Source organism: Salvelinus namaycush, chromosome 16, assembly GCF_016432855.1.
Source record: "Salvelinus namaycush isolate Seneca chromosome 16, SaNama_1.0, whole genome shotgun sequence".
Classification (NCBI taxonomy): Eukaryota; Metazoa; Chordata; class Actinopteri; order Salmoniformes; family Salmonidae; genus Salvelinus; species Salvelinus namaycush.
Window position 1 is genome coordinate 42,124,365 of NC_052322.1, and position 24,925 is coordinate 42,149,289.

General features: G+C 42.1%; 1 protein-coding gene across 1 annotated transcript; it reads right to left on the bottom strand.

Annotated features, from left to right (window-relative positions):
* Nucleotides 1-401: 401 nt before the first annotated feature.
* On the bottom strand, nt 402-10,820 carry amigo1 (adhesion molecule with Ig-like domain 1). Its single transcript, XM_039011576.1, has 4 exons — nt 10,350-10,820; nt 7,729-7,911; nt 1,236-1,724; nt 402-809 (listed from the first exon to the last, which is right to left on the bottom strand). The coding sequence occupies exons 1-4, from the start codon at nt 10,818-10,820 to the stop codon at nt 402-404; spliced, it is 1,551 nt and encodes a 516-aa protein (XP_038867504.1).
* Between the last annotated feature and the right edge of the window lie 14,105 nt (nt 10,821-24,925).

The following is a 24,925-nucleotide window of genomic DNA, read 5'->3' on the forward strand; positions in this document are numbered from 1 at the left end:
TAGTGTCCTCTTACACTCCACTGGGCACAGATGTCAATTCCACATCTATTCCACCTCTATTCCACATTGGTTCAAAGTCATTTCATTGAAATGACGTTTAAACAACATTGATTCAACCAGTGTGTGCCCAGTGGAAGTCCTCTGTCAGGCTTTCACAGTATGTGTATTTAAGTGCTACAGATCAAATGCTGGGGAAAGGTCCTGTTTATTGTCAGTTGTCCTTGTTAATACCAAGGCAATGTGTTAACACTCCCCTGAAGCTTCTGATTGGTCAGTTTAGTGAACTGTGATTGGCTTTCTGTCCAAGGAAGTAGTCACAGTTTCATCCAATCACACCACGTACATCCCTGATCCATCCAATCACTTCACAGCGTACATCTATATCGACGGTCCGTACCATCTCAGACCACTATGGGGGTGTCAGAGAAGACAGAACTAATAGACTCAGCCACAGACTTCTTCCTCCTTCCCTTCCCCAGTAACCCTCCCTCCTCATCCATCTCGCCCTGGTCCCCCTCCCCATCGTTGGGGTTCACCTTTCCGTTCAGCCCCTGTCCCAGCTCCTTGGGGTCGATGAAGGCCACGTGCGTTGGGTCAGTGTTGTTGACCAGGTCCTCATGGCTGGGTGCGGCGCTGAGCATGGAGGAGTGGATGGAGTCCTCGTGGTTCTTTTTGGGGCAGCAGAAGCATCTGCAGGGGGTCAGGTACAGGTAGATGAGCACTAGGACCACGCTGGTCAGGCAGCCCACCAGGGTGGTGTAGGCCGTGTTCAGGGCTTCGCCGTTGCCGTTCTCCGTGAAGTTATGCACCTTTGGGAATCGATAGGAATGGAGTTGATTTGAATTGAATTGTTATTCACATTTTAGTCATTTTTCACTAATCCAGAGTGAATTGAATTGAATTGGTTTGAGCTGAATTTAATTGAATTGGTTTGAGCTGAATTTAATTGAATTGGTTTGAGCTGAATGTAATTGAATCGGTTTGAGCTGAATGTAATTGAATCGGTTTGAGCTGAATGTAATTGAATCGGTTTGAGCTGAATGTAATTGAATCGGTTTGAGCTGAATGTAATTGAATTGGTTTGAGCTTAATGTAATTGAATTGGTTAGAGCTGAATGTAATTGAATTGACTTGTATTGATCCCCCCAAGGGGAAAATAAAGATGTCACAGGATCATTGGACATACAACATTACAACACACAACACGTATACATTATGAAACAGTATCCACATACCTTGAGCAGCACGTAGAGCGTCTCGTTGAGGGCTTCGCTCACAGCGTAGCACGTATACGTCCCCGAGTCGTCCGTCTTCACCGGGCCGATCTGGAGACTACCGTCAGGGAGCACCTTGGCTGTCTGATTAAACCCCTCCGTCACCACTACGTCACCAGGCATCACCCAGGTCTTAGACAGATCCCTGTGTTTAGTATCACAGCGCAAGATCAGCGTCTGTTCCAGCCAAGCTTCCTGGTCCGCCTCGTGGAACGTACTACAGTTCATATAGTCTCTGTTCAGGTCGAAGACCCCCACCTTGCTTTTCTGGGGCCCGGGGAGATAGCAGCTGTACTCATCTTTAAAGTCCAGGGCTGAGTTGAGCCGGAGGATGTGCCAGTGAGCCAGGAGACTATAAAGGCTACAGTCACAGACCAGAGGGTTGTTGTGGAAGTAGAGACCGTTTTTTATCCAGGCAGGCAGCACCTGCAGCTCCTCGATGGGTGGGACCTATATTATATTAAAATGTTTATGTCCTTAATGAGTAAATTCATTTTGCAGCAATAACATAAAAACTCAATGAACATACAAAGTAACTGATAAAAACACAATTTACAATGTAAAAAACAACATACACCGTCACTAAACATTAGATTAGATTGTGCAAAAAAGACAAATGGCCACATACAGTATGCACAAAATACAGGTAAAAGATGCTATGCACTTGGGTCTTTCTATAAATAATGGCGCCAAATGTGTGACATTGGGATCAAATTTTCAAAATGGTTTGAAATAAAAAGAATGCAGTTCCACATATGTAAGGGAATATATGCAAATTGGCCCATAACTCCACCTATACAACAACATAAGCCTAGGATTATACACACATACAATTATCTGTAAGGTGCCTCAGTCGAGCACGGAATTTCAAACACAGATTCAACCACAAAGACCTGGAAGGTTTTCCAATGCCTCGCAAAGAAGGGCACCTATTGGTAGATGGGTAACAATATAAAAAGCAAATACTGAATATCCCTTTGAGCATGGTGAAGTTATTAATTACACTTTGGATGGTGTATCAATACACCCAGTCACTACAAAGATACAGGCGTCCTTCCTAACTCAGTTGCCAGAGAAGAAGGAAACCACTCAGGGATTTCATCATGAGGCCAGTGGTGACTTTAAAAGAGTTACAGAGTTTAATGGCTGTGATAGAAGAAAACTGAGGATGGATCAACAACATTGTAGTTACTCCACAATACTAACATAATTGACAGAGTGAAAAGAAGGAGGCCTGTACAGAATAAAAATATTCCAAAACATGCATCCTGTTTGCAACAAGGCACTAAAGTAAAACTGCAAAAAATAGTGGGCAAATATTACACAATCCAGGTGTGGAAAGCTCTTAGAGACTTACCAAGAAAGACTCACAGCTGTAATCACTACCAAAAGGTGATTCTAGAAAGTATTGATTCAGGGGTGTGAAAACTTACGTCAATTAGATATTTCTATATTTCATTTTGAATAAATTTGCAAACATTTCTAAAAATATGTTTTCAACTTTGTCATTATGGGGTATTGTGTGTAGATGGGTGAGAAAACAAATCTATTTAATCAATTTTTTGAATTCACAACACAACAAAATGTGGAATAAGTCAACGGGTAGGGATATTTTCTGAAGGCACTGTACATCCTTTAAGCAGGGTTCATACAGACCATTAGCAAGTCAAATTCACTTGTAGGGACATTTCAAGCACTTAGAACCTAATATAAACTGAACAACAAAAAGAAACGCAACATGCAACAATTCTTAAGATTTTACTGAGTTATGGTTCATAGAAGCAAATCAGTCAATTTAAATAAAATGCATTAGGCCCTAATCTATGCATTTCACATGACTGGGCAGGGGCGCAGCCATGGGCGGGCCTGGGAGGGCGTACCACTAGGGAGCCAGGCCCAGCCAATCAGAATGAGTTTTTCCCTGCAAAGGGGCTTTAATACAGACAGAAATACTCCTCAGCAACCCCTCTCCCCCTCCTAGCAGTTCCTGGAGAAGTGGGTATACTCTAACTTTGCCAAAAATTTCCAAGACGGTCCACCCGGTGAAGGAAATGCTCCCTGTGCGAAAGTCTATGAGAAACAGTGACACACTTAGAATGACCTAAAATGATCAAAGAATATATCGGTATATATTTTGTGTAGTTACCCATTAATTCAAGTGCACATGCACCTAGCACTGTTGTTTGGTTCGAGGTGTTTCTCAGTGGTGTAGTGGAGCATATTTTTATTTAACCTTTATTTAACTAGGCAAGTCCGTTAAGAACAAATTCTTATTTACAATGACGGCCTAAGAACAGTGGGTTAACTGCCTTGTTCAGGGGCAGAACGACAGATTTTGTACCTTGTCAGCTCGGGGATTCAAAACTTGCAACCTTTCGGTTACTAGTCCAACGGTCTAACCACTAGGCTACTCTGCCGCCCCATGTCTTCAGCGGGCATTGCGTATACTCACTTCTTATCCATGATGAATATCAAAGTAGTGTAGTGGAGGTATATGATGTACCTTATCAATTAATAAGGCTGATGGAACAGATCAGAATGTTTAGCTTAAAATGTTGATCGACTATTATTTCTTCACATTTTAGGCGCAGCAATGTGCACACAGCAGTAAAGCCTACATGCGAATGTTCCAAAATGCAATTTGCGGGAAAACACCTTTCTAAAATGGGCCTCGCACCTGCGGGCGGTTTCATGGACAGAGATAGAAATATCAGTTAGACATTTTGAAAGAGGTGAAATTAAAGATGCCACAACTATCATTGGTTACTAGGATAATGGTTACTAGGATAATGGTTACTATGATAATGGTTACTAGGATAATAGTTACTAGGATAATGGTTAATAGGATAATGGTTACTAGGATAATGGTTACTAGGATAATGGTTACTAGGATAATAGTTACTAGGATAATGGTTAATAGGATAATGGTTACTAGGATAATGGTTACTAGGATAATGGTTACTAGGATAATGTCTTTAACAGCTGCTAGACAATGAAAGGAAGAGAACCAACAGGAGAAAGCATATGAGAAAGTATTCACATGAGATGAAAGTTAGCAAAACAAATGGTCACTGGATTGATGCAAATAATCATGATATCATTCTGCCAGGTAGACATACTGCAGGCTACTTTGTAGAAATAATCATGATATCATTCTGCCTGGTAGACATACTGCAGGCTACTTTGTAGAAATAATCATGATATCATTCTGCCAGGTAGACATACTGCAGGCTACTTTGTAGAAATAATCATGATATCATTCTGCCTGGTAGACATACTGCAGGCTACTTTGTAGAAATAATCATGATATCATTCTGCCTGGTAGACATACTGCAGGCTACTTTGTAGAAATAATCATGATATCATTCTGCCAGGTAGACATACTGCAGGCTACTTTGTAGAAATAATCATGATATCATTCTGCCTGGTAGACATACTGCAGGCTACTTTGTAGAAATAATCATGATATCATTCTGCCAGGTAGACATACTGCAGGCTACTTTGTAGAAATAATCATGATATCATTCTGCCAGGTAGACATACTGCAGGCTACTTTGTAGAAATAATCATGATATCATTCTGCCAGGTAGACATACTGCAGGCTACTTTGTAGAAATAATCATGATATCATTCTGCCAGGTAGACATACTGCAGGCTACTTTGTAGAAATAATCATGATATCATTCTGCCTGGTAGACATACTGCAGGCTACTTTGTCGTTAATATTTAATAGAGAAGGTTTTTGTAAAAGCCATTTCCATTAAAACGTTATTTTGATGAATTTATTCATACTATTTCATCATTCTACAATATATAGTCCCGAAACAAATCTAGGGTTAGTACCCAAGCCGGCTGGTTGTTCGTTCTATTGGTTCGGTTGTGTAAGAAATTGTAATAGATACTGGAAACTTGTTATAACAACTTCTCAACATAAGCTATCCTTTGTACAACATGCACCCACCCCCTCTTTTCTCTCAGACACATTCTGCTCTCATCAGATACCAACCACAGACACACACACCCACACCCAGAACAGGCCCCTGCAACAACAACTCGCACACACATTCTTTTCAAGGTTGGGACTCGAAGACAAAGAACAATGTTAAGAGCCAATGGAACGTCGACACCAGGCCCGAACAGGACTACCCACGACCCAGATCGACCAATCAGAAGGCCAGACTACCAGAATCAACCTACGTCATTTACTGTATAAATGATCTGCACACTATGTTTCGGGGCTCTTCTGCTAGTTCCCTCTGAGCTAAACGAACGAGCCCGTGCACGTTTTCCCAGATATCTTTACCTCTGAATAAACTGCCTTTACTATACCTTATCCACCTCGTCCAGTGTCTCAACTTGGTCTCAGTTCTCCAGTAACTGTTTTATCAACAGTTGCCAGAGATGCGACCCAGTCGTTCAGTCTTTTTGTTTTGTATCTACGGACGCGACCCAGCAGTTCAGTCTTTTTGTTCTGTATCTATGGATGCGACCCAGTCTTTCGTTTTAAAATGTTCCATTGCCATACTGGCTGGTAACGTTCTTATCCCTTGCTTGCTAGCCAACTACGGCTAATTTACAGTCACATCAAACAGTGCAGACAATAACAACAGTAGCTTCATTTGTTAAAGCTGTTTTCTAGTGACATATATTTGGATGCATCCATAACAGTTAGGTAATGAGGTGCGATTTCGCCTGGCATAGAAAATGTGTTCTCTCGTCAGGACACTGTTGTTGAGAGGAGCTAGCCAACAACACAGCTAACACAATCACTTCAAACTGAAGCTGGAAAGACTGCAAACGAGCTGCACTTCGTTCCGTTTGACCTTTTTCAATTGACATTTCTTTGTATGTATCCATAAAAATGATGCCAGCTGATTCATGATTTCGACCGGCTGAGAAACGCTGACTACCTCTCTCTCTCTCGTCCTGACTCGTTTATTACTATAGGACAGTTGGAGATCGAATTTGAATACTGAAACAATATTTCAAGTGTCGGAGAGACAGACATGTTTATACAAATCTCCGCTGTTGAAAACTAAATGTTAGTCTAAAATAAATGTGAGATAATGTCTAGATGATTTTAATAGTGGAGATCAAGTGTATACCTTCCCTGCCTGGCCTGATGCGACAGTGGATTGCGCAGTCAGATGGAACAGAATAAATAGGCATTTGAACTTCATAGATTTAGCCGGTGGTAATTTGTGGAATAGACACCCGGTGGAATGCGCTTTTAACCAATCAGCATTCAGGATTAGACCCACCCGTTGTGTAAATAGACTACTTCAAGCCCCTTGTATTGTTTCAATTGCAAGTGTAACATGGAAACCAAATGTATTTGTCATGTTATTTCATTACCAGATCATATTGTGTATAAATCCACTAGGATATGTCATTTGTTGTCATTACACTTAGAATAATGAATAAGAATAAGGTTTGGTGTTGCGCAATAATATATCCTACACAATTACGCACAGTAGACTGTGTGTCCAACCGAAACATATGACATATGAAAACATGAGCTCATTACCTTAATGCTTTCTCTGTTAAACCTCACAAGACCCTGCTGTAAATCAAGCAGACAACAACAGATGATCAACCTCAATTTGTTGGAAATATTAGATCCAATGTGAATACTGTCACAACTGTCTTCGCCGGTGTAACGAATGAGACACCATAATATCCTGGACGTTCTCGAAAACCTTTTTTTATTTCCCCACAGCACGTGGGTTGTTGTGGCAACCGCTGTTTGTCACTTGACTGTCATTCAGAAAATTCCTTCCTGGATTAGATGATGATGTGTTGAAAATATCACGGCATTATTAAACACGCTCAACACCAAATGCGCATCCAACAAATATTATACATAATTATTGAAGAACTAGGTTAATAACAGTATCGATTTAAGGTTTTAAGTTTCATGGTAAAGGTGACTCTTTTGGTTAGAAGCATTCGATTTTGCAATCACATACATTTTGGGGGGATTTGTGTGCCAATGAAAACTCTTTTCACCTGATAACTGAAGGAGACACGAAATGGTAAGTAGTTATACTGCATTTGTGAGATCTCTGTACAAAACAAAATGTCAGACAGACAGATCCAGGATTCAATGTCTAATTTAACTGAGTAATGCTTAATATATGATATAATGACTTACACTTCTATAAATGCAAGGACAGAAAAGTTATGTTTTATGTCACACGATTTTGGACAAATCCGTCAAGACACCAACCATGAGAAAGGGTTAAACACAGGTTTTAAATCAATTTGTGAATTGTATTGAATATAGCTATGATTCCCCTTATATCTTAATGTAATGACATGACAAAATTTGGCAGATTATTAGCAATTAATTATAAACAGCTGTAACAAGTTGTCTAGTGTAGGAAATCCTCACCCTAGTTTATAGAAAGACCCACTTGCACTTGACATTATTATTTAATATAGATTTATGAACCTTGATCCTGTTGGAAGAGATGTCCATCAGGCTGAGTTTCTCCAGGCGGCTCTTGTCTTTGACCAGTTCCAGAGGGAAGCGTGAGATCATGTTCTGGGACAGGTAGAGTTTCTGCAGGCTGTGGAGACCCTGGAAGGCTGAGCGGTCAATCTGAGATATACGGTTGTTGTACAGCAACAGCACCTGGGAATCATTTGGAAATATGGATTTTGTAATTATGAAATTGTCCCATTTTTATCAAATCATTCAGCCGTTCGCTACTATTGAAAATTACAGAACAAGTCAAAAGTTCGGACACACCTACTCATTCAAGGGTTTTTCTTTATTTTTTACTATTTTCTACATCGTAGAATAATAGTGAAGATATCAAAACTATGAAATAACACATATGGAATCATGTAGTAACCAAAAAAGTGTTAAACAAATCAAATTCTATTTTAGATTTTAGATTTTTTTAAAGTAGCCACCCTTTGCCTTCATGACAGCTTTGCACACTCTTGGCATTATCTCAACCAGCTTCACCTGGAATGCTTTTCCAACAGTCTTGAAGGAGGTCCCACATATGCTGAGCACTTGTTGGCTGCTTTTCCTTTCCTCTGCGGTCCAACTTATCCCAAACCATCTCAACTGGGTTGAGGTCGGGTGAGGAGGCCAGGTCATCTGATGCAGCACTCCATCACTCTCCTTGGTCAAATAACTCAACGCAAGCCAGATGGGATGGCGTATCGCTGCAGAATGCTGTTTTAGCCATGCTGGTGCCTTGAATTCTAACTAAATCACAGACAGTGTCATCAGCAAAGCACCCCCACACCATTACACCTCCTCCTCCATACTTCATGGTGGGAACCACACATGCGGAGATCATCCGTTCACCTACTCTGCGTCTTACAAATACACTGCGGTTGGAACCAAAAATCTCAAAGTTGGACTCATCAGACCAAAGGGCAGATTTCCACCGGTCTAATGTCCATTGCTTGTGTTTCTTGACCCAAGCAAGTCTCTTATTCTTATTGGTGTCCTTTAGTAGTGGTTTCTTTGTAACAATTAGAATTTATCCTCTGCAGCAGAGGTAACTCTGGGTCTTCCTTTCCTGTGGCTGTCCTCATGAGCGCTTGATCGTTTTGTGACTGAATTTGAAGAAATGTTAAAAGTTCATGAAATGTTCCACATTGACTGACTTAAAGTAATAATGGACTGTAATTTCTCTTTGGTTATTTGAGCTGTTCTTGCCATAATATGGACTTGGTCTTTCACCAAATAGGGCTATCTTCTGTATACCGAACCTACCTTGTCACAACACAACTGATTGGCTCAAACGCATTAAGAAGGAAATAAATTCCACAAATTAACTTTTAACAAGGCACACCTGTTAATTAAAATGCATTCCAGGTGACTACCTCATGAAACTGGTTGAGAGTGACAAGAGTGTGCAAAGCTGTCATGAAGGCAAAGGGTGGCTATTTTAAAGAATCTCAAGTATAAAATATATTTTGATTTGTTTAACACTTTTTTGGTTACCACATGATTCCAAATGTGTTATTTCATAGTTTTGATGTCTTCACTATTATTCTACAATGTAGAAAATAGTACAAATAAATAAAAATCCTTGAACGAGTAGGTGTGTCAACCTTTTGACTTGTACGGTTTGTAAAAGTCAGAATTGTAAAAACAACTATCTCTCTCTATCTCTCTATTGCTCTATCTCTCTTTGTCTCTCTATTCCTCTCTGTCTATCTCTCTCTCTCTCTCTCTCCCCATCTCTGTCTCTCTCTCTGTCTGACTCTCTATCTTTCTTTCACTGTCTCGTCTCAGTCTGTCTGTCGCTCTCTCTCTATCTGTTTCTCCTTCTCTCTCTTTCAATTCAATTCAAACGGCTTTATTGGCATAGGAAACATGGGAAACATAGGAAACATGGGAAATGTGGCAAACATTGGAAATCGGGGGAAAATGGGAACATTGCCAAAGCAAGTGAAAAAAAACGAAGCAACAAAGAGAACGAAACAAAACAAAGACAACAACACTAACAGTAAACATTACACACACAAATAGTTCCAAGAGAATAACGTTTAAAATAATAAATTATTATTTTTCTATTAGCAGTTTAAAATGTTACATAAGCGATGTACAATGTTGTGACAATGTGCTAATAGTAGAATGTAAGAATGACGGCAGGGGGGTTTAAATATAGGTTATATTACATTGGTGTTTCTGACTCACTGGTTGACCTTTTGTTGTGGCAGCAAGTCACACATTTTGCTGCTGGGATTGCACACTGCTGTATTTCACCTAACAGATATGGAAGTTTGTCAGAATGTGATTTGTGTTCGAAATCTTTGTTGGTCTGTGTAATCTGAGGGAAATATGTGTCTAATTATGATCATATATTTGGCAGAAGATTAGGAGTCTCTCTCTCTCTCTCTCTCTCTCTCTCTCTCTCTCTCTCTCTCTCTCTCTCTCTCTCTCTCTCTCTCTCTCTCTCTCTCTCTCTCTCTCTCTCTCTCTCTCTCTCTCTCTCTCTCTCTCTCTCTCTCTCTCTCTCTCTCTCTCTCTCTCTCTCTCTCTCTCTCTCTCTCTCTCTCTCTCTCTCTCTCTCTCTCTCTCTCTCTCTCTCTCTCTCACACCTCCAGCTGCCCCAGCGGTTCGAAGATGAACTCGTCCAGCTGTCGCAGGTCGTTGGAGGACAGGTCCAGGTAGCGCAGGTGTTTGACGTAGACGAAGGCCTCGGAGGAGAGGAAGTGAAGGCCGTTGTGACTGAGTAGGAGGTTGTGGAGTTTGGTGAGTTTCACCGTGGTCCACTCAGCCCTCAGCCGGGAGATGTCGTTGTAGCTGAGGTCCAGGACAGCCGTGTAGAGAGGCAGGCCAGTGGGCACCGTTGTCAGGTTCATCTTGGAACAGCTCACGATGTTACTGGCACAGATACAGGTCTTGTGGCAGTTGAGGGTTGAGGCTACCGCCCCAGACGGGAACCAGAGGAGGGCCAGGGAGAGGGAGAGGTACAAGGCCCATTGAACCTGGACCCTCCTCAGGCTGGGAGAGGGAGAGGCAGACGGAGAGGGCTCTGGCAGGGCGTCTGCTCTGTGTGGAGGCAACATGCTAGTCAGTGGTGTGTTGTTGTTATTTAAGGAGCAGAACTTCCTGTATTATGGGTCTCTTCCTACACAGCATGGAGCAGCAGCTGGTGGAATCCCAGACATCGCTTAATTGAGGTCTGAAAGAAAAGAAAACCAACTATTGTTGTTGTAAACAGAGATGGCTGTATCAATACATTCACATGTTAAAGGTCTAATACAGCCATATTGTATTAATATACAATCATTTCTGGGTAACAATTAAGGACCTTACTGTGATTGTTTTCAATTAAAATGGTGAAAAATAAACAAAAATAGCTTCCTAGCAAAGAGCAATTTCTCAATCTAGAATTTTATTAGGACTGTCGGGAGAAGAAAACAGAAAAATAGCTGTTATTAGCAGAGAGGTTTGGAACACTATTTTGTATTAGTCTATTAACTAATATACTGCCTAGTGATGTCACCAGGCATGTCAAATCTCCATCCCACCAAAAACAAGTTGAAATTTCAGGTGGTCTTTTCAAACAGCTCTTACACTAAAAGGGCATTATCATCATTTTCAACGTCAGTTGCCTTTAAAGAGGCAATCTGCAGTTGTTTCATCCATTCTTTGCTTCTGAATTAATTAAATGCACCAATTGATTCTTGAAGAATATAACTTATGTGTCATGAGCTTAGTTCAACTGTCGTACCCCATCAGAACCTAGAATATAAGCTTTTTTCACTCCAATGTTTGTAAACAAAGCAAATGTAAACAAAACACTGTATAGTCTCAAAACACGGTTCAAACTATAGTGTTGATATCATGCATGGTCAGTCCTTTTATCCATAGCTATGTCTATCCGTTTGAGAGTGGTTTACGTTTCTCCAGCCCTATCCCTCAGCTTTTTACCGAAACAAGGGTGAGGAAAAACGCTTTGTTTCAAATGCCGATTGACGCTTTAACAAATCGTTTGTTAGTAATTTTATTCGTTTCTACATGCACAGGGCTGGTGAATTCAATGATGCATTGCTCCATTCCATTTGATCCAAAACACAGCAATGGATCAATTCATGGAAATGTTGATAAATTATAAATTATGTATCCTACCTTCACGCCAGATCAGATTAAGCCATTCTCTGAAATTAAATCCATCCGCTACCAAATCGGACACGTCTGTTTATAATTTGCACCTCGTCTTAGTCCCTTACAGTAATAGTCTATCCAATGTAAAGACAAGAAGCGGAATGCAGGGCGAAAAGAAGAGAGCGCTGGAGAAATCCTTCCTGGCTGTATTTCCCTGATCCTGACAACACACTGCTCCGCGCCGCATCCAAAACTCGGTATAAAATTACGCAAAAATAAGATTATGTAAAAATTTAAGAACACATGCCATTGTTGGACCGGTGGCACTCACCCAACCTGAATTAATGACAGAGATAAATTCAACGCCATGTATTCTGATGATGTATTACGTTTCTGAGGACAAGTGGTCTGGTCAGCCAAGCGGCGGCCTTCGATTCTTTACGTCTTCTGCAGCAAATCAGTGCGTTTTCTCTTCATGAGTCGCATTGTCAGCAGCATCTCTGCGAGCTGAGGTGGTGAATCATGGGAGCGCATGAGCAGTCTAGTCTTGCCAGAATAAATTATTCGTGTTTTTTTCTTATTCATAGGTCTACTCCAGTCTGTGTAGTGTTACGGCTGCCCACAGCAACTGGCCGACTTTTGTAGACGTGTTTTTTTCAATACTAGACCAACAGTGACTGGTGGCCTACACTCACACTGCGATACTAGCGGTACCCACTCCATAAAATCCATATTTTAACCTACGTATTGTGATAATCGGTTGTTTGATCTATAACCTGTTAGTTCATACGCCCCGCGACCGTGATATATATAGGCCTAAAGGCCGAGACAATAAGAAGACACAGTGGCAGAATAAATTCATCAACACCTTTGTTTCATCACAAAACCGGATAACAACCTCTGTCCAGTGAAGTCCACAAAGCATATTGCATGTACAGTAACAGACAGTACATGACCTACAGCATGGTCAAGCTAGTCAAAACAGGAGCTGCCTCCGCTATTCCAGCAGCATTTCAACTTTAACATTTCAACATCAGCAAATCACCTCTGCTTAGTCTAATACAGTGACAACTAAAATATACCCAAAACTATTTAGTCCAATAAGATAAATATGATGTGGCTGTCCATGGTTCTGATTTATGTGTGCGTGTGTGTGTGTGTGTGTGTGTGTGTGTTTGAGCAAGTAGAAAAACATGTTGACTCACCCTACTTGTAGAGAAACACCAATGCCTTCCTCCTCTCTTTCAAGTTGATGAAATGTTCCGTCACTGTCATACCGTACGTGCTTTCATTTTTTTGTTGTCCTAGGCTACCTGGCTAAAATGTTTGCTCGCTAGCCTAACTTCCATTCATGGGCAATGTTAGCTAGTTAACATTAGTCTTCTACATCTAGCTACATATTGAACTAACATCCTCTCAGGCCAGGGGCACAACAATGTATGAATTAATGGTTGGATCAGAATCACTGCTATAATCATTGGCCAGAACAGAGAAGTAAAACCACAAGTCCCTATCTCCATCCATGGCTAATTTAGGAAAGGTCCCATTTTGTCTAGCTAGCCACAGGAGAACAACACCACAACGAGATGCAACAATTCTAGTTTTTCTGTCAATGATGTATGCTCTCAATGGGATATGATAGGAGTGACGCCAAATCCAAGCTGGCTTCCCTTGACACTTTTTGTGGTGTGCCAGAACCATTCACAGTTGAGCTCGCTCAAATTTAGCTCAACGCTGATTGGCAAATGTTTTATACTGTCTTTGTCAATGGATGCCAGATGGTTGCTGGTTTCCCTTGCCTTCAGCGCTACGGGCGGCAACACTGTCATACTCGTTTGGACCAGACAGAATCAGATAGATGGCCTACTCGTAGAGAGACAGAGGGGCGCTGTTTAACTCGCTCGGATGCTTTCTCCTGTGAGATACATTCGGCCTCTATGCGAATTGAAGGACAATTATGAAACACGGACAGAATAAGACATATGTATAATTTGTTGGGGGGAGGGGGCAACCATGAATACACACCACTGGGTACCACGACAAGCTACTCTAGTACTAGGCTACAATGACTTACTACTGTATCCTAACCTCACACAGACGAAGAAGACACTCTGTCTGGTCCTCCTGTCCTGCTCTAAAGAATGAGCGTTAAAGTGACTGATCAATTCCCTTCCCATAACATGTGTCCTCCCTGGCCATGATACACTAGTAGAAATGGCATCTTTTCTCAAGATTCATGGGTGCAGAATGAGATGCATCTCCTCCGCATGGAAAAAATCAAATTAAATCACTCATTCAATGCAAAAGTCTATTCCCTGAGCTGAGTCTATGCAATAAGTCTATACCCTCAGCTCAGTTTAAACAACAGTCTATACCCTCAGCTCAGTCTATACAATAGTCTATACCCTCAGCTCAGTCTATACCCTCAGATCAGTCTATACAATAGTCTATACCCTCAGATCAGTCTATACAATAGTCTATACCGTCAGCTCAGTCTATACAATAGTCTATACCCTCAGCTCAGTCTATACAATAGTCTATACCCTCAGCTCAGTCTATACAATAGTCTATACCCTCAGATCAGTCTATACAATAGTTTATACCCTCAGCTCAGTCTATACCCTCAGCTCAGTCCATACAATAGTATATACCCTCAGCTCAGTCTATGCAATAAGTCTATACCCTCAGCTCAGTTTAAACAACAGTCTATACCCTCAGCTCAGTCTATACAATATTCTATACCCTCAGCTCAGTATATACCCTCAGATCAGTCTATACAATAGTCTATACCCTCAGCTCAGTCTATACAATAGTCTATACCCTCAGCTCAGTCTATACAATAGTCTATACCCTCAGATCAGTCTATACAATAGTTTATACCCTCAGCTCAGTCTATACTATCAGCTCAGTCCATACAATAGTATATACCCTCAGCTCAGTCTATACAATAATCTATACCCTCAGCTCAGTTTAAACAATAATCTATACCCTCAGCTCAGTCTATACAATAGTCTATACCCTCAGCTCAGTCTATACAATATTCTATACCCTCAGCTCAGTTTATACAGTAGTCTATACCCTCAGCTCAGTCTATACCATCAGCTCAGTCTATACAATAGTCTATACACTCAGCTCAGTATATACAATAGTCTATACCTTCAGCTCAGTCTATACAATAGCCTCTACCCTCAGCTCAGTTTATACCCTCAGCTCAGTCTATACAATAGTCTATACCCTCAGCTCAGTTTACACAATAGTCTATACCCTCAGCTCAGTTTACACAATAGTCTATACCCTCAGCTCGGTTTATACAATAGTCTATACCAGCTCAGTCTATACCCTCAGCTCAGTCTATACAATAGTCTATACCCTCAGCTCAGTCTATACCCTCAGATCAGTCTATACAATAGTCTATACCCTCAGCTCAGTCCATACAATAGTATATACCCTCAGCTCAGTCTATACAATAATCTATACCCTCAGCTCAGTTTAAACAATAATCTATACCCTCAGCTCAGTCTATACAATAGTCTATACCCTCAGCTCAGTATATACCCTCAGATCAGTCTATACAATAGTCTATACCCTCAGCTCAGTCTATACAATAGTCTATACCCTCAGCTCAGTTTATACAGTAGTCTATACCCTCAGCTCAGTCTATACCATCAGCTCAGTCTATACAATAGTCTATAGACTCAGCTCAGTATATACAATAGTCTATACCTTCAGCTCAGTCTATACAATAGCCTCTACCCTCAGCTCAGTTTATACCCTCAGCTCAGTTTACACAATAGTCTATACCCTCAGCTCGGTTTATACAATAGTCAATACCCTCAGCTCAGTTTATACCCTCAGCTCAGTCTATACAATAGTCTATACCCTCAGCTCAGTTTACACAATAGTCTATACCCTCAGCTCGGTTTATACAATAGTCTATACCAGCTCAGTCTATACCCTCAGCTCAGTCTATACAATAGTCTATACCCTCAGCTCAGTCTATACCCTCAGATCAGTCTATACAATAGTCTATACCCTCAGCTCAGTCTATACCCTCAGATCAGTCTATACAATATCCTCTACCCTCAGCTCAGTTTATACCCTCAGCTCAGTTTACACAATAGTCTATACCCTCAGCTCGGTTTATACAATAGTCAATACCCTCAGCTCAGTTTATACCCTCAGCTCAGTCTATACAATAGTCTATACCCTCAGCTCAGTTTACACAATAGTCTATACCCTCAGCTCAGTTTACACAATAGTCTATACCCTCAGCTCGGTTTATACAATAGTATATACCAGCTCAGTCTATACCCTCAGCTCAGTCTATACCCTCAGATCAGTCTATACAATAGTCTATACCCTCAGCTCAGTCTATACCCTCAGCTCAGTCCATACAATAGTCTATACCGTCAGCTCAGTCTATCCCCTCAGATCAGTCTATACAATAGTCTATACCCTCAGCTCAGTCTACACAATAGTCTATACCCTCAGCTCAGTTTATACAATAGTCTATACCCTCAAATCAGTCTATACAATAGTCTATACCCTCAGCTCAGTCTAAACCCTCAGCTCAGTACATACAATAGTCTATACCCTCAGCTCAGTCTATACCCTCAGATCAGTCTACACAATAGTCTATACCCTCAGCTCAGTCTATACAATAGTCTATAGCCTCAGCTCAGTCTATACAATAGTCTATACCCTCAGCTCAGTCTAAACCCTCAGCTCAGTACATACAATAGTCTATACCCTCAGCTCAGTCTATACCCTCAGCTCAGTTTATACAATAGTCTATACCCTCAGCTCAGTCTAAACCCTCAGCTCAGTCTACACAATAGTCTATACCCTCAGCTCAGTCTATACCTTCAGATCAGTCTGTACAATACTGGGCCTGAATCCAGTATCGACTCACAATTCCACATAAGACTGGGGGCCTGAATCCAGTATCGACTCACAATACTACATAAGACTTGGGGCCTGAATCCAGTATCGACAATATCCTTTCCTCACTTGTATCTGTTGGAGAGAACTAGATCATTATTTTTGATAAACACCTTATCTGAAAGGTACCTACATACTGATTTCATAACACTTATAAGCATACTACACATTCATCATTATCACGTAAGCATTTCTTATATATATTTTTTAATTATTTCACCTTTATTTAACCAGGTATGCCATTTGAGAACAAGTTTTCATTTACAACTGCGAGCTGGCCAAGATAAAGCAAAGCAGTGCGGCAAAAACAACAACACAGAGCTACACATGCAATAAAGTAACCCCCTACTTTATATCCCTTGATCTCAGTTAGTATTTACTCTGTGATGACTGGCCCTGTTGATCTCAGTTAGTATTTACTCTGTGCTGACTGGCCCTGTTGATCTCAGTTAGTATTTACTCTGTGATGACTGGCCCTGTTGATCTCAGTTAGTATTTACCCTGTGATGACTGGCCCTGTTGATCTCAGTTAGTATTTACTCTGTGATGACTGGCCCTGTTGATCTCAGTTAGTATTTACCCTGTGATGACTGGCCCTGTTGATCTCAGTTAGTATTTACTCTGTGGTGACTGGCCCTGTTGATCTCAGTTAGTATTTACTCTGTGATGACTGGCCCTGTTGATCTCAGTTAGTATTTACTCTGTGATGACTGGCCCTGTTGATCTCAGTTAGTATTTACTCTGTGATGACTGGTCCTGTTGATCTCAGTTAGTATTTACTCTGTGATGACTGGCCCTGTTGATCTCAGTTAGTATTTACCCTGTGATGACTGGCCCTGTTAATCTCAGTTAGTATTTACCCTGTGATGACTGGCCCTGTTGATCTCAGTTAGTATTTACTCTGTGATGACTGGCCCTGTTGATCTCAGTTAGTATTTACCCTGTGATGACTGGCCCTGTTGATCTCAGTTAGTATTTACCCTGTGATGACTGGCCCTGTTGATCTCAGTTAGTATTTACCCTGTGATGACTGGCCCTGTTGATCTCAGTTAGTATTTACCCTGTGATGACTGGCCCTGTTGATCTCAGTTAGTATTTACCCTGTGATGACTGGCCCTGTTGATCTCAGTTAGTATTTACCCTGTGATGACTGGCCCTGTTGATCTCAGTTAGTATTTACCCTGTGATGACTGGCCCTGTTGATCTCAGTTAGTATTTACCCTGTGATGACTGGCCCTGATGATCTCAGTTAGTATTTACCCTGTGATGACTGGCCCTGTTGATCTCAGTTAGTATTTACCCTGTGATGACTGGCCCTGTTGATCTCAGTTAGTATTTACTCTGTGATGACTGGCCCTGTTGATCTCAGTTAGTATTTACCCTGTGATGACTGGCCCTGTTGATCTCAGTTAGTATTTACCCTGTGATGACTGGCCCTGTTGATCTCAGTTAGTATTTACCCTGTGATGACTGGCCCTATTGATCTCAGTTAGTATTTACCCTGTGATGACTGGCCCTATTGATCTCAGTTAGTATTTACCCTGTGATGACTGGCCCTGTTGATCTCAGTTAGTATTTACCCTGTGATGACTGGCCCTGTTGATCTCAGTTAGTATTTACCCTGTGATGACTGGCCCTGTTGATCTCAGTTAGTATTTACCCTGTGATGACTGGCCCTGTTGATCTCAGTTAGTATTTACTCTGTGATGACTGGCCCTGTTGATCTCAGTTAGTATTTACCCTGTGATGACTGGCCCTGTTGATCTCAGTTAGTATTTACTCTGTGATGACTGGCCCTGATGATCTCAGTTAGTATTTACCCTGTGATGACTGGCCCTGTTGATCTCAGTTAGTATTTACTCTGTGATGACTGGTCCTGTTGATCTCAGTTAGTATTTACCCTGTGATGACTGATCCTGTTGATCTCAGTTAGTATTTACCCTGTGATGACTGGCCCTGTTGATCTCAGTTAGTATTTACCCTGTGATGACTGGCCCTGTTTATCTCAGTTAGTATTTACCCTGTGATGACTGGCCCTGATGATCTCAGTTAGTATTTACCCTGTGATGACTGGCCCTGATGATCTCAGTTAGTATTTACCCTGTGATGACTGGCCCTGATGATCTCAGTTAGTATTTACCCTGTGATGACTGGTCCTGTTAATCTCAGTTAGTATTTACTCTGTGATGACTGGCCCTGTTCATCTCAGTTAGTATTTACCCTGTGATGACTGGCCCTGTTGATCTCAGTTAGTATTTACCCTGTGATGACTGGCCCTGTTGATCTCAGTTAGTATTTACCCTGTGATGACTGGCCCTGTTGATCTCAGTTAGTATTTACCCTGTGATGACTGGCCCTGTTGATCTCAGTTAGTATTTACTCTGTGATGACTGGCCCTGTTGATCTCAGTTAGTATTTACTCTGTGATGACTGGCCCTGTTGATCTCAGTTAGTATTTACCCTGTGATGACTGGCCCTGTTGATCTCAGTTAGTATTTACCCTGTGATGACTGGCCCTGTTGATCTCAGTTAGTATTTACCCTGTGATGACTGGCCCTGATGATCTCAGTTAGTATTTACCCTGTGATGACTGGCCCTGTTGATCTCAGTTAGTATTTACCCTGTGATGACTGGCCCTGTTGATCTCAGTTAGTATTTACTCTGTAATGACTGGCCCTGTTGATCTCAGTTAGTATTTACCCTGTGATGACTGGCCCTGTTGATCTCAGTTAGTATTTACCCTGTGATGACTGGCCCTGTTGATCTCAGTTAGTATTTACCCTGTGATGACTGGCCCTATTGATCTCAGTTAGTATTTACCCTGTGATGACTGGCCCTATTGATCTCAGTTAGTATTTACCCTGTGATGACTGGCCCTGTTGATCTCAGTTAGTATTTACCCTGTGATGACTGGCCCTGTTGATCTCAGTTAGTATTTACCCTGTGATGACTGGCCCTGTTGATCTCAGTTAGTATTTACCCTGTGATGACTGGCCCTGTTGATCTCAGTTAGTATTTACTCTGTGATGACTGGCCCTGTTGATCTCAGTTAGTATTTACCCTGTGATGACTGGCCCTGTTGATCTCAGTTAGTATTTACTCTGTGATGACTGGCCCTGATGATCTCAGTTAGTATTTACCCTGTGATGACTGGCCCTGTTGATCTCAGTTAGTATTTACTCTGTGATGACTGGTCCTGTTGATCTCAGTTAGTATTTACCCTGTGATGACTGATCCTGTTGATCTCAGTTAGTATTTACCCTGTGATGACTGGCCCTGTTGATCTCAGTTAGTATTTACCCTGTGATGACTGGCCCTGTTTATCTCAGTTAGTATTTACCCTGTGATGACTGGCCCTGATGATCTCAGTTAGTATTTACCCTGTGATGACTGGCCCTGATGATCTCAGTTAGTATTTACCCTGTGATGACTGGCCCTGATGATCTCAGTTAGTATTTACCCTGTGATGACTGGTCCTGTTAATCTCAGTTAGTATTTACTCTGTGATGACTGGCCCTGTTCATCTCAGTTAGTATTTACCCTGTGATGACTGGCCCTGTTGATCTCAGTTAGTATTTACCCTGTGATGACTGGCCCTGTTGATCTCAGTTAGTATTTACCCTGTGATGACTGGCCCTGTTGATCTCAGTTAGTATTTACCCTGTGATGACTGGCCCTGTTGATCTCAGTTAGTATTTACTCTGTGATGACTGGCCCTGTTGATCTCAGTTAGTATTTACTCTGTGATGACTGGCCCTGTTGATCTCAGTTAGTATTTACTCTGTGATGACTGGTCCTGTTGATCTCAGTTAGTATTTACCCTGTGATGACTGATCCTGTTGATCTCAGTTAGTATTTACCCTGTGATGACTGGCCCTGTTGATCTCAGTTAGTATTTACCCTGTGATGACTGGCCCTGTTGATCTCAGTTAGTATTTACCCTGTGATGACTGGCCCTGTTGATCTCAGTTAGTATTTACCCTGTGATGACTGGCCCTGTTGATCTCAGTTAGTATTTACCCTGTGATGACTGATCCTGTTGATCTCAGTTAGTATTTACTCTGTGATGACTGGCCCTGTTGATCTCAGTTAGTATTTACCCTGTGATGACTGGCCCTATTGATCTCAGTTAGTATTTACTCTGTGATGACTGGCCCTGTTGATCTCAGTTAGTATTTACCCTGTGATGACTGGCCCTGTTAATCTCAGTTAGTATTTACCCTGTGATGACTGGTCCTGTTGATCTCAGTTAGTATTTACTCTGTGATGACTGGCCCTGTTGATCTCAGTTAGTATTTACCCTGTGATGACTGGTCCTGTTGATCTCAGTTAGTATTTACTCTGTGATGACTGGTCCTGTTGATCTCAGTTAGTATTTACCCTGTGATGACTGATCCTGTTGATCTCAGTTAGTATTTACTCTGTGATGACTGGCCCTGTTGATCTCAGTTAGTATTTACCCTGTGATGACTGGCCCTGATGATCTCAGTTAGTATTTACCCTGTGATGACTGGCCCTGTTGATCTCAGTTAGTATTTACCCTGTGATGACTGGCCCTGTTGATCTCAGTTAGTATTTACCCTGTGATGACTGGCCCTGTTGATCTCAGTTAGTATTTACCCTGTGATGACTGGCCCTGATGATCTCAGTTAGTATTTACCCTGTGATGACTGATCCTGTTGATCTCAGTTAGTATTTACCCTGTGATGACTGGCCCTGTTGATCTCAGTTAGTATTTACCCTGTGATGACTGGCCCTGTTAATCTCAGTTAGTATTTACCCTGTGATGACTGGCCCTGTTGATCTCAGTTAGTATTTACCCTGTGATGACTGGTCCTGTTGATCTCAGTTAGTATTTACCCTGTGATGACTGGCCCTGTTGATCTCAGTTAGTATTTACCCTGTGATGACTGGCCCTGTTAATCTCAGTTAGTATTTACCCTGTGATGACTGATCCTGTTGATCAGGGAGACAGGGAGGGAGACAGACAGGGACACAGACTGGGAGACAGCGACGGTGACAGACAGGGAGACAGGGAGGGAGACAGACAGGGAGGGAGGGAGGGAGACAGACTGGGAGACAGCGACGGTGACAGACATGGAGACAGGGAGACAGACAGGGAGGCAGACAGGGAGGGAGACAGACAGACAGGGAGGCAGACAGGGAGGGAGACAGGAAGGATCCAAGCAAGTACACAACACAGTCCCATTGAATCCACACCAAACCTGCTTACAAACCTGTTTCTGTACAGCACTTTGCGATATCAGCTGATGTAAGAAGGGCTTTATAAATAAATAAAATACATTTACTATGCAGGCAAGCCGTGTTTACTAGGAGTGTTTACCTCTGTGATTGATCCCATTTTGGATTGATGGATACACAGAGCCAAGGATCAGGGAAAACTGATCATCCTAATCAGGCAGGTTGGTTTGCCTGATTAAGATTAATCAGCTTTGGGAATTCTAAATGCTGCTATACTGGGCCTTATTTGGCAAGGCTATGGATGCCGGATTGGGTCACATCACATGCAGGGATGCCCTTGAGACGGTTGCTGTCCACTGCCCTGTAGTGCTGAACTTCAGAATTCTGGCGCTGTATATTTATTTTATGGCATCAATTTAAATCAGCCTTAGTTTGTTAGGAAGAAACTTCATTCTGTCTGACTTTGAGATGTGAAGACCGTTGAGATGTGAAGGCCATTGAGATGTGAAGGCCATTGAGATGTGAAGACCGTTGAGATGTGAAGGCCATTGAGATGTGAAGACCGTTGAGATGTGAAGGCCATTGAGATGTGCAGGCCGTTGAGATGTGAAGACCGTTGAGATGTGAAGACCGTTGAGATGTGAAGGCCGTTGAGATGTGAAGGCCATTGAGATGTGAAGGCCATTGAGATGTGAAGGCCGTTGAGATGTGAAGCCCGTTGAGATGTGAAGGCCATTGAGATGTGAAGGCAGTTGAGATGTGAAGGCCGTTGAGATGTGAAGACCGTTGAGATGTGAAGACCGGTGAGATGTGAAGGCATTGAGATGTGAAGACCGTTGAGATGTGAAGGCCGTTGAGATGTGAAGGCCATTGAGATGTGAAGACCGTTGAGATGTGAAGGCCATTGAGATGTGAAGACCGTTGAGATGTGAAGGCCGTTGAGATGTGAAGGCCATTGAGATGTGAAGGCCGTTGAGATGTGAAGGCCGTTGAGATGTGAAGGCCATTGAGATGTGAAGACCGTTGAAATGTGAAGACCATTGAGATGTGAAGGCCGTTGAGATGTGAAGACCGTTGAGATGTGAAGGTCATTGAGATGTGAAGGCCATTGAGATGTGAAGGCCACTGAGATGTGAAGACCATTGAGATGTGAAGGCCGTTGAGATGTGAAGACCGTTGAGATGTGAAGGAAATTGAGATGTGAAGGAAATTTAAATCTGAAGACGTACAAAGTGATTAATGTTCAGTTCGACTCTTTTTCCTGCTGTGACGAGGACAGCGTTGCCTAGTAACTGACTGTACGGTGGTGGTGGCTGCAGTACTCAGCCTCCACTTTATTTCCCTTTGCTCTCCATGTAACCAGATCACTTAGGGGTTCTGCTGCCGGAAACCGACCCTATAACAACACAGAGAGAGAGAGAGAGGTGGGGGGGGACAGAAAGAGAGAGAGAGGTGTGGGGGACAGAAAGAGAGAGAGAGGGAGAGAGGTGTGGGGGACAGAAAGAGAGAGAGAGAGGGGGAGAGAGAGAGAGGGGGAGAGGGACAGAAAGAGATAAAGAAAGAGAGAGAGAGAGAGAGAGAGGGGGAGAGGGCCAGAAAGAGAGAGAGAGAGGGAGAGAAAGAGAGAGAGAGAGAGAGAAAGAGAGAGAGAGAGGAGGGGTAATTACAGCCTTCCAATGAACGCAGGCCAGTCATGATGGCGGCCTGAACCACATTCACGGCCGGCCTTCACATTAGGCATGATTAGGCAGCCGCCTATGGCAGCATATTGACACGGGTGGCATTTTCTGACTTTAACTGACCAAGAAACACCTCCAACAACACAGAAAACCTCACATAATTATGCCAAAAAACAATGCCGATTGTTCTCGACCGGTGGCATAAGGGCTTTTTAGCTGAGCGTTGATGGCGCCCTGTGATAAGCAGTGCCCACTTTGTCAAAGGCAAGGGTGCAAAATATTTTGCTAGTCCATTCCCAGCGCGCCTCTCCAGAGTGCTGTTGGAGAGACGCATCGCTGCGGCGCTAAACCAACATTCCTTTAAAAAAAAAAAAGATCTAACATAAATCATAGAGCAGATATGACAGAAAGAGTATGTGGCCTTTTCTGTAGCCTTCAGGCTGGAGATAAAATGTACGACAATGTAATGACACGGACACTTTTTGCATCATGAAGGTTTCTCCAATCAAGTAGCCTAACATAAATGGCACCCAATCAACAACAAAAAAGCGCTGTCATGTTGACAAACAACATATCCTAGAAACAGGACAGGTCAAAGTAAAATGGACAATATGGAATGGACAATCACAACTGTTTCCATTGATAATTCTTGAGATGTTTCTACAACTTGATTGAAGTCCACCAGTGGTAAACTCAATTGATTGGACACAATTTGGAAAGGCACACACCTGTCTATATAAGGTTCCACAGTTGACAGTTCATGTTAGAGCAAAAACCAAGCCATGAGGTCGAAGGAATTGTCCGTAGAGCTCCGAGACAGGATTGTAACGAGGCACAGATCTGGGGAAGGATACCAACACATTTCTGCAGCATTGAAGGTCCCCAAGAACACAGTGGCCTCCATTAATCTTAAAGGGAAGACATTTGGAACCACCAAGACTCTTCCTAGAGCTGGCCGACCGGCCAAACTGAGCAATCGGGGGAGAAGGACCTTGGTCAGGGAGGTGACCAAAAAATCCAATCAAATCAAACCAAATTTTATTGGTCACATACACATGGTTAGCAGATGTTAATGCGAGTGTAGCGAAATGCTTGTGCTTCTAGTTCCGACTATGCAGTAATATCTAACAAGTAATCTAACAAATTCACAACAACTACCTTATACACACAAATCTAAAGGGTTAAATGAGAATATGTACCAAGTAATTTATTTGGCCAGAGATTTGAGTCTGTATGTTGGC

Bases quoted from the DNA above. Each gene is read 5' to 3' on its own strand.
- amigo1 (XM_039011576.1), bottom strand. From the start codon at position 10,820: ATGTTGCCTCCACACAGAGCAGACGCCCTGCCAGAGCCCTCTCCGTCT. The intron at 1,725-7,728 runs GTTCATAAATCT...AATATAATATAG, and splicing joins TCTCTTCCAACAGGATCAAG to GTCCCACCCATCGAGGAGCT. The intron at 810-1,235 runs GTATGTGGATAC...CGATTCCCAAAG, and splicing joins CGCTCTACGTGCTGCTCAAG to GTGCATAACTTCACGGAGAA.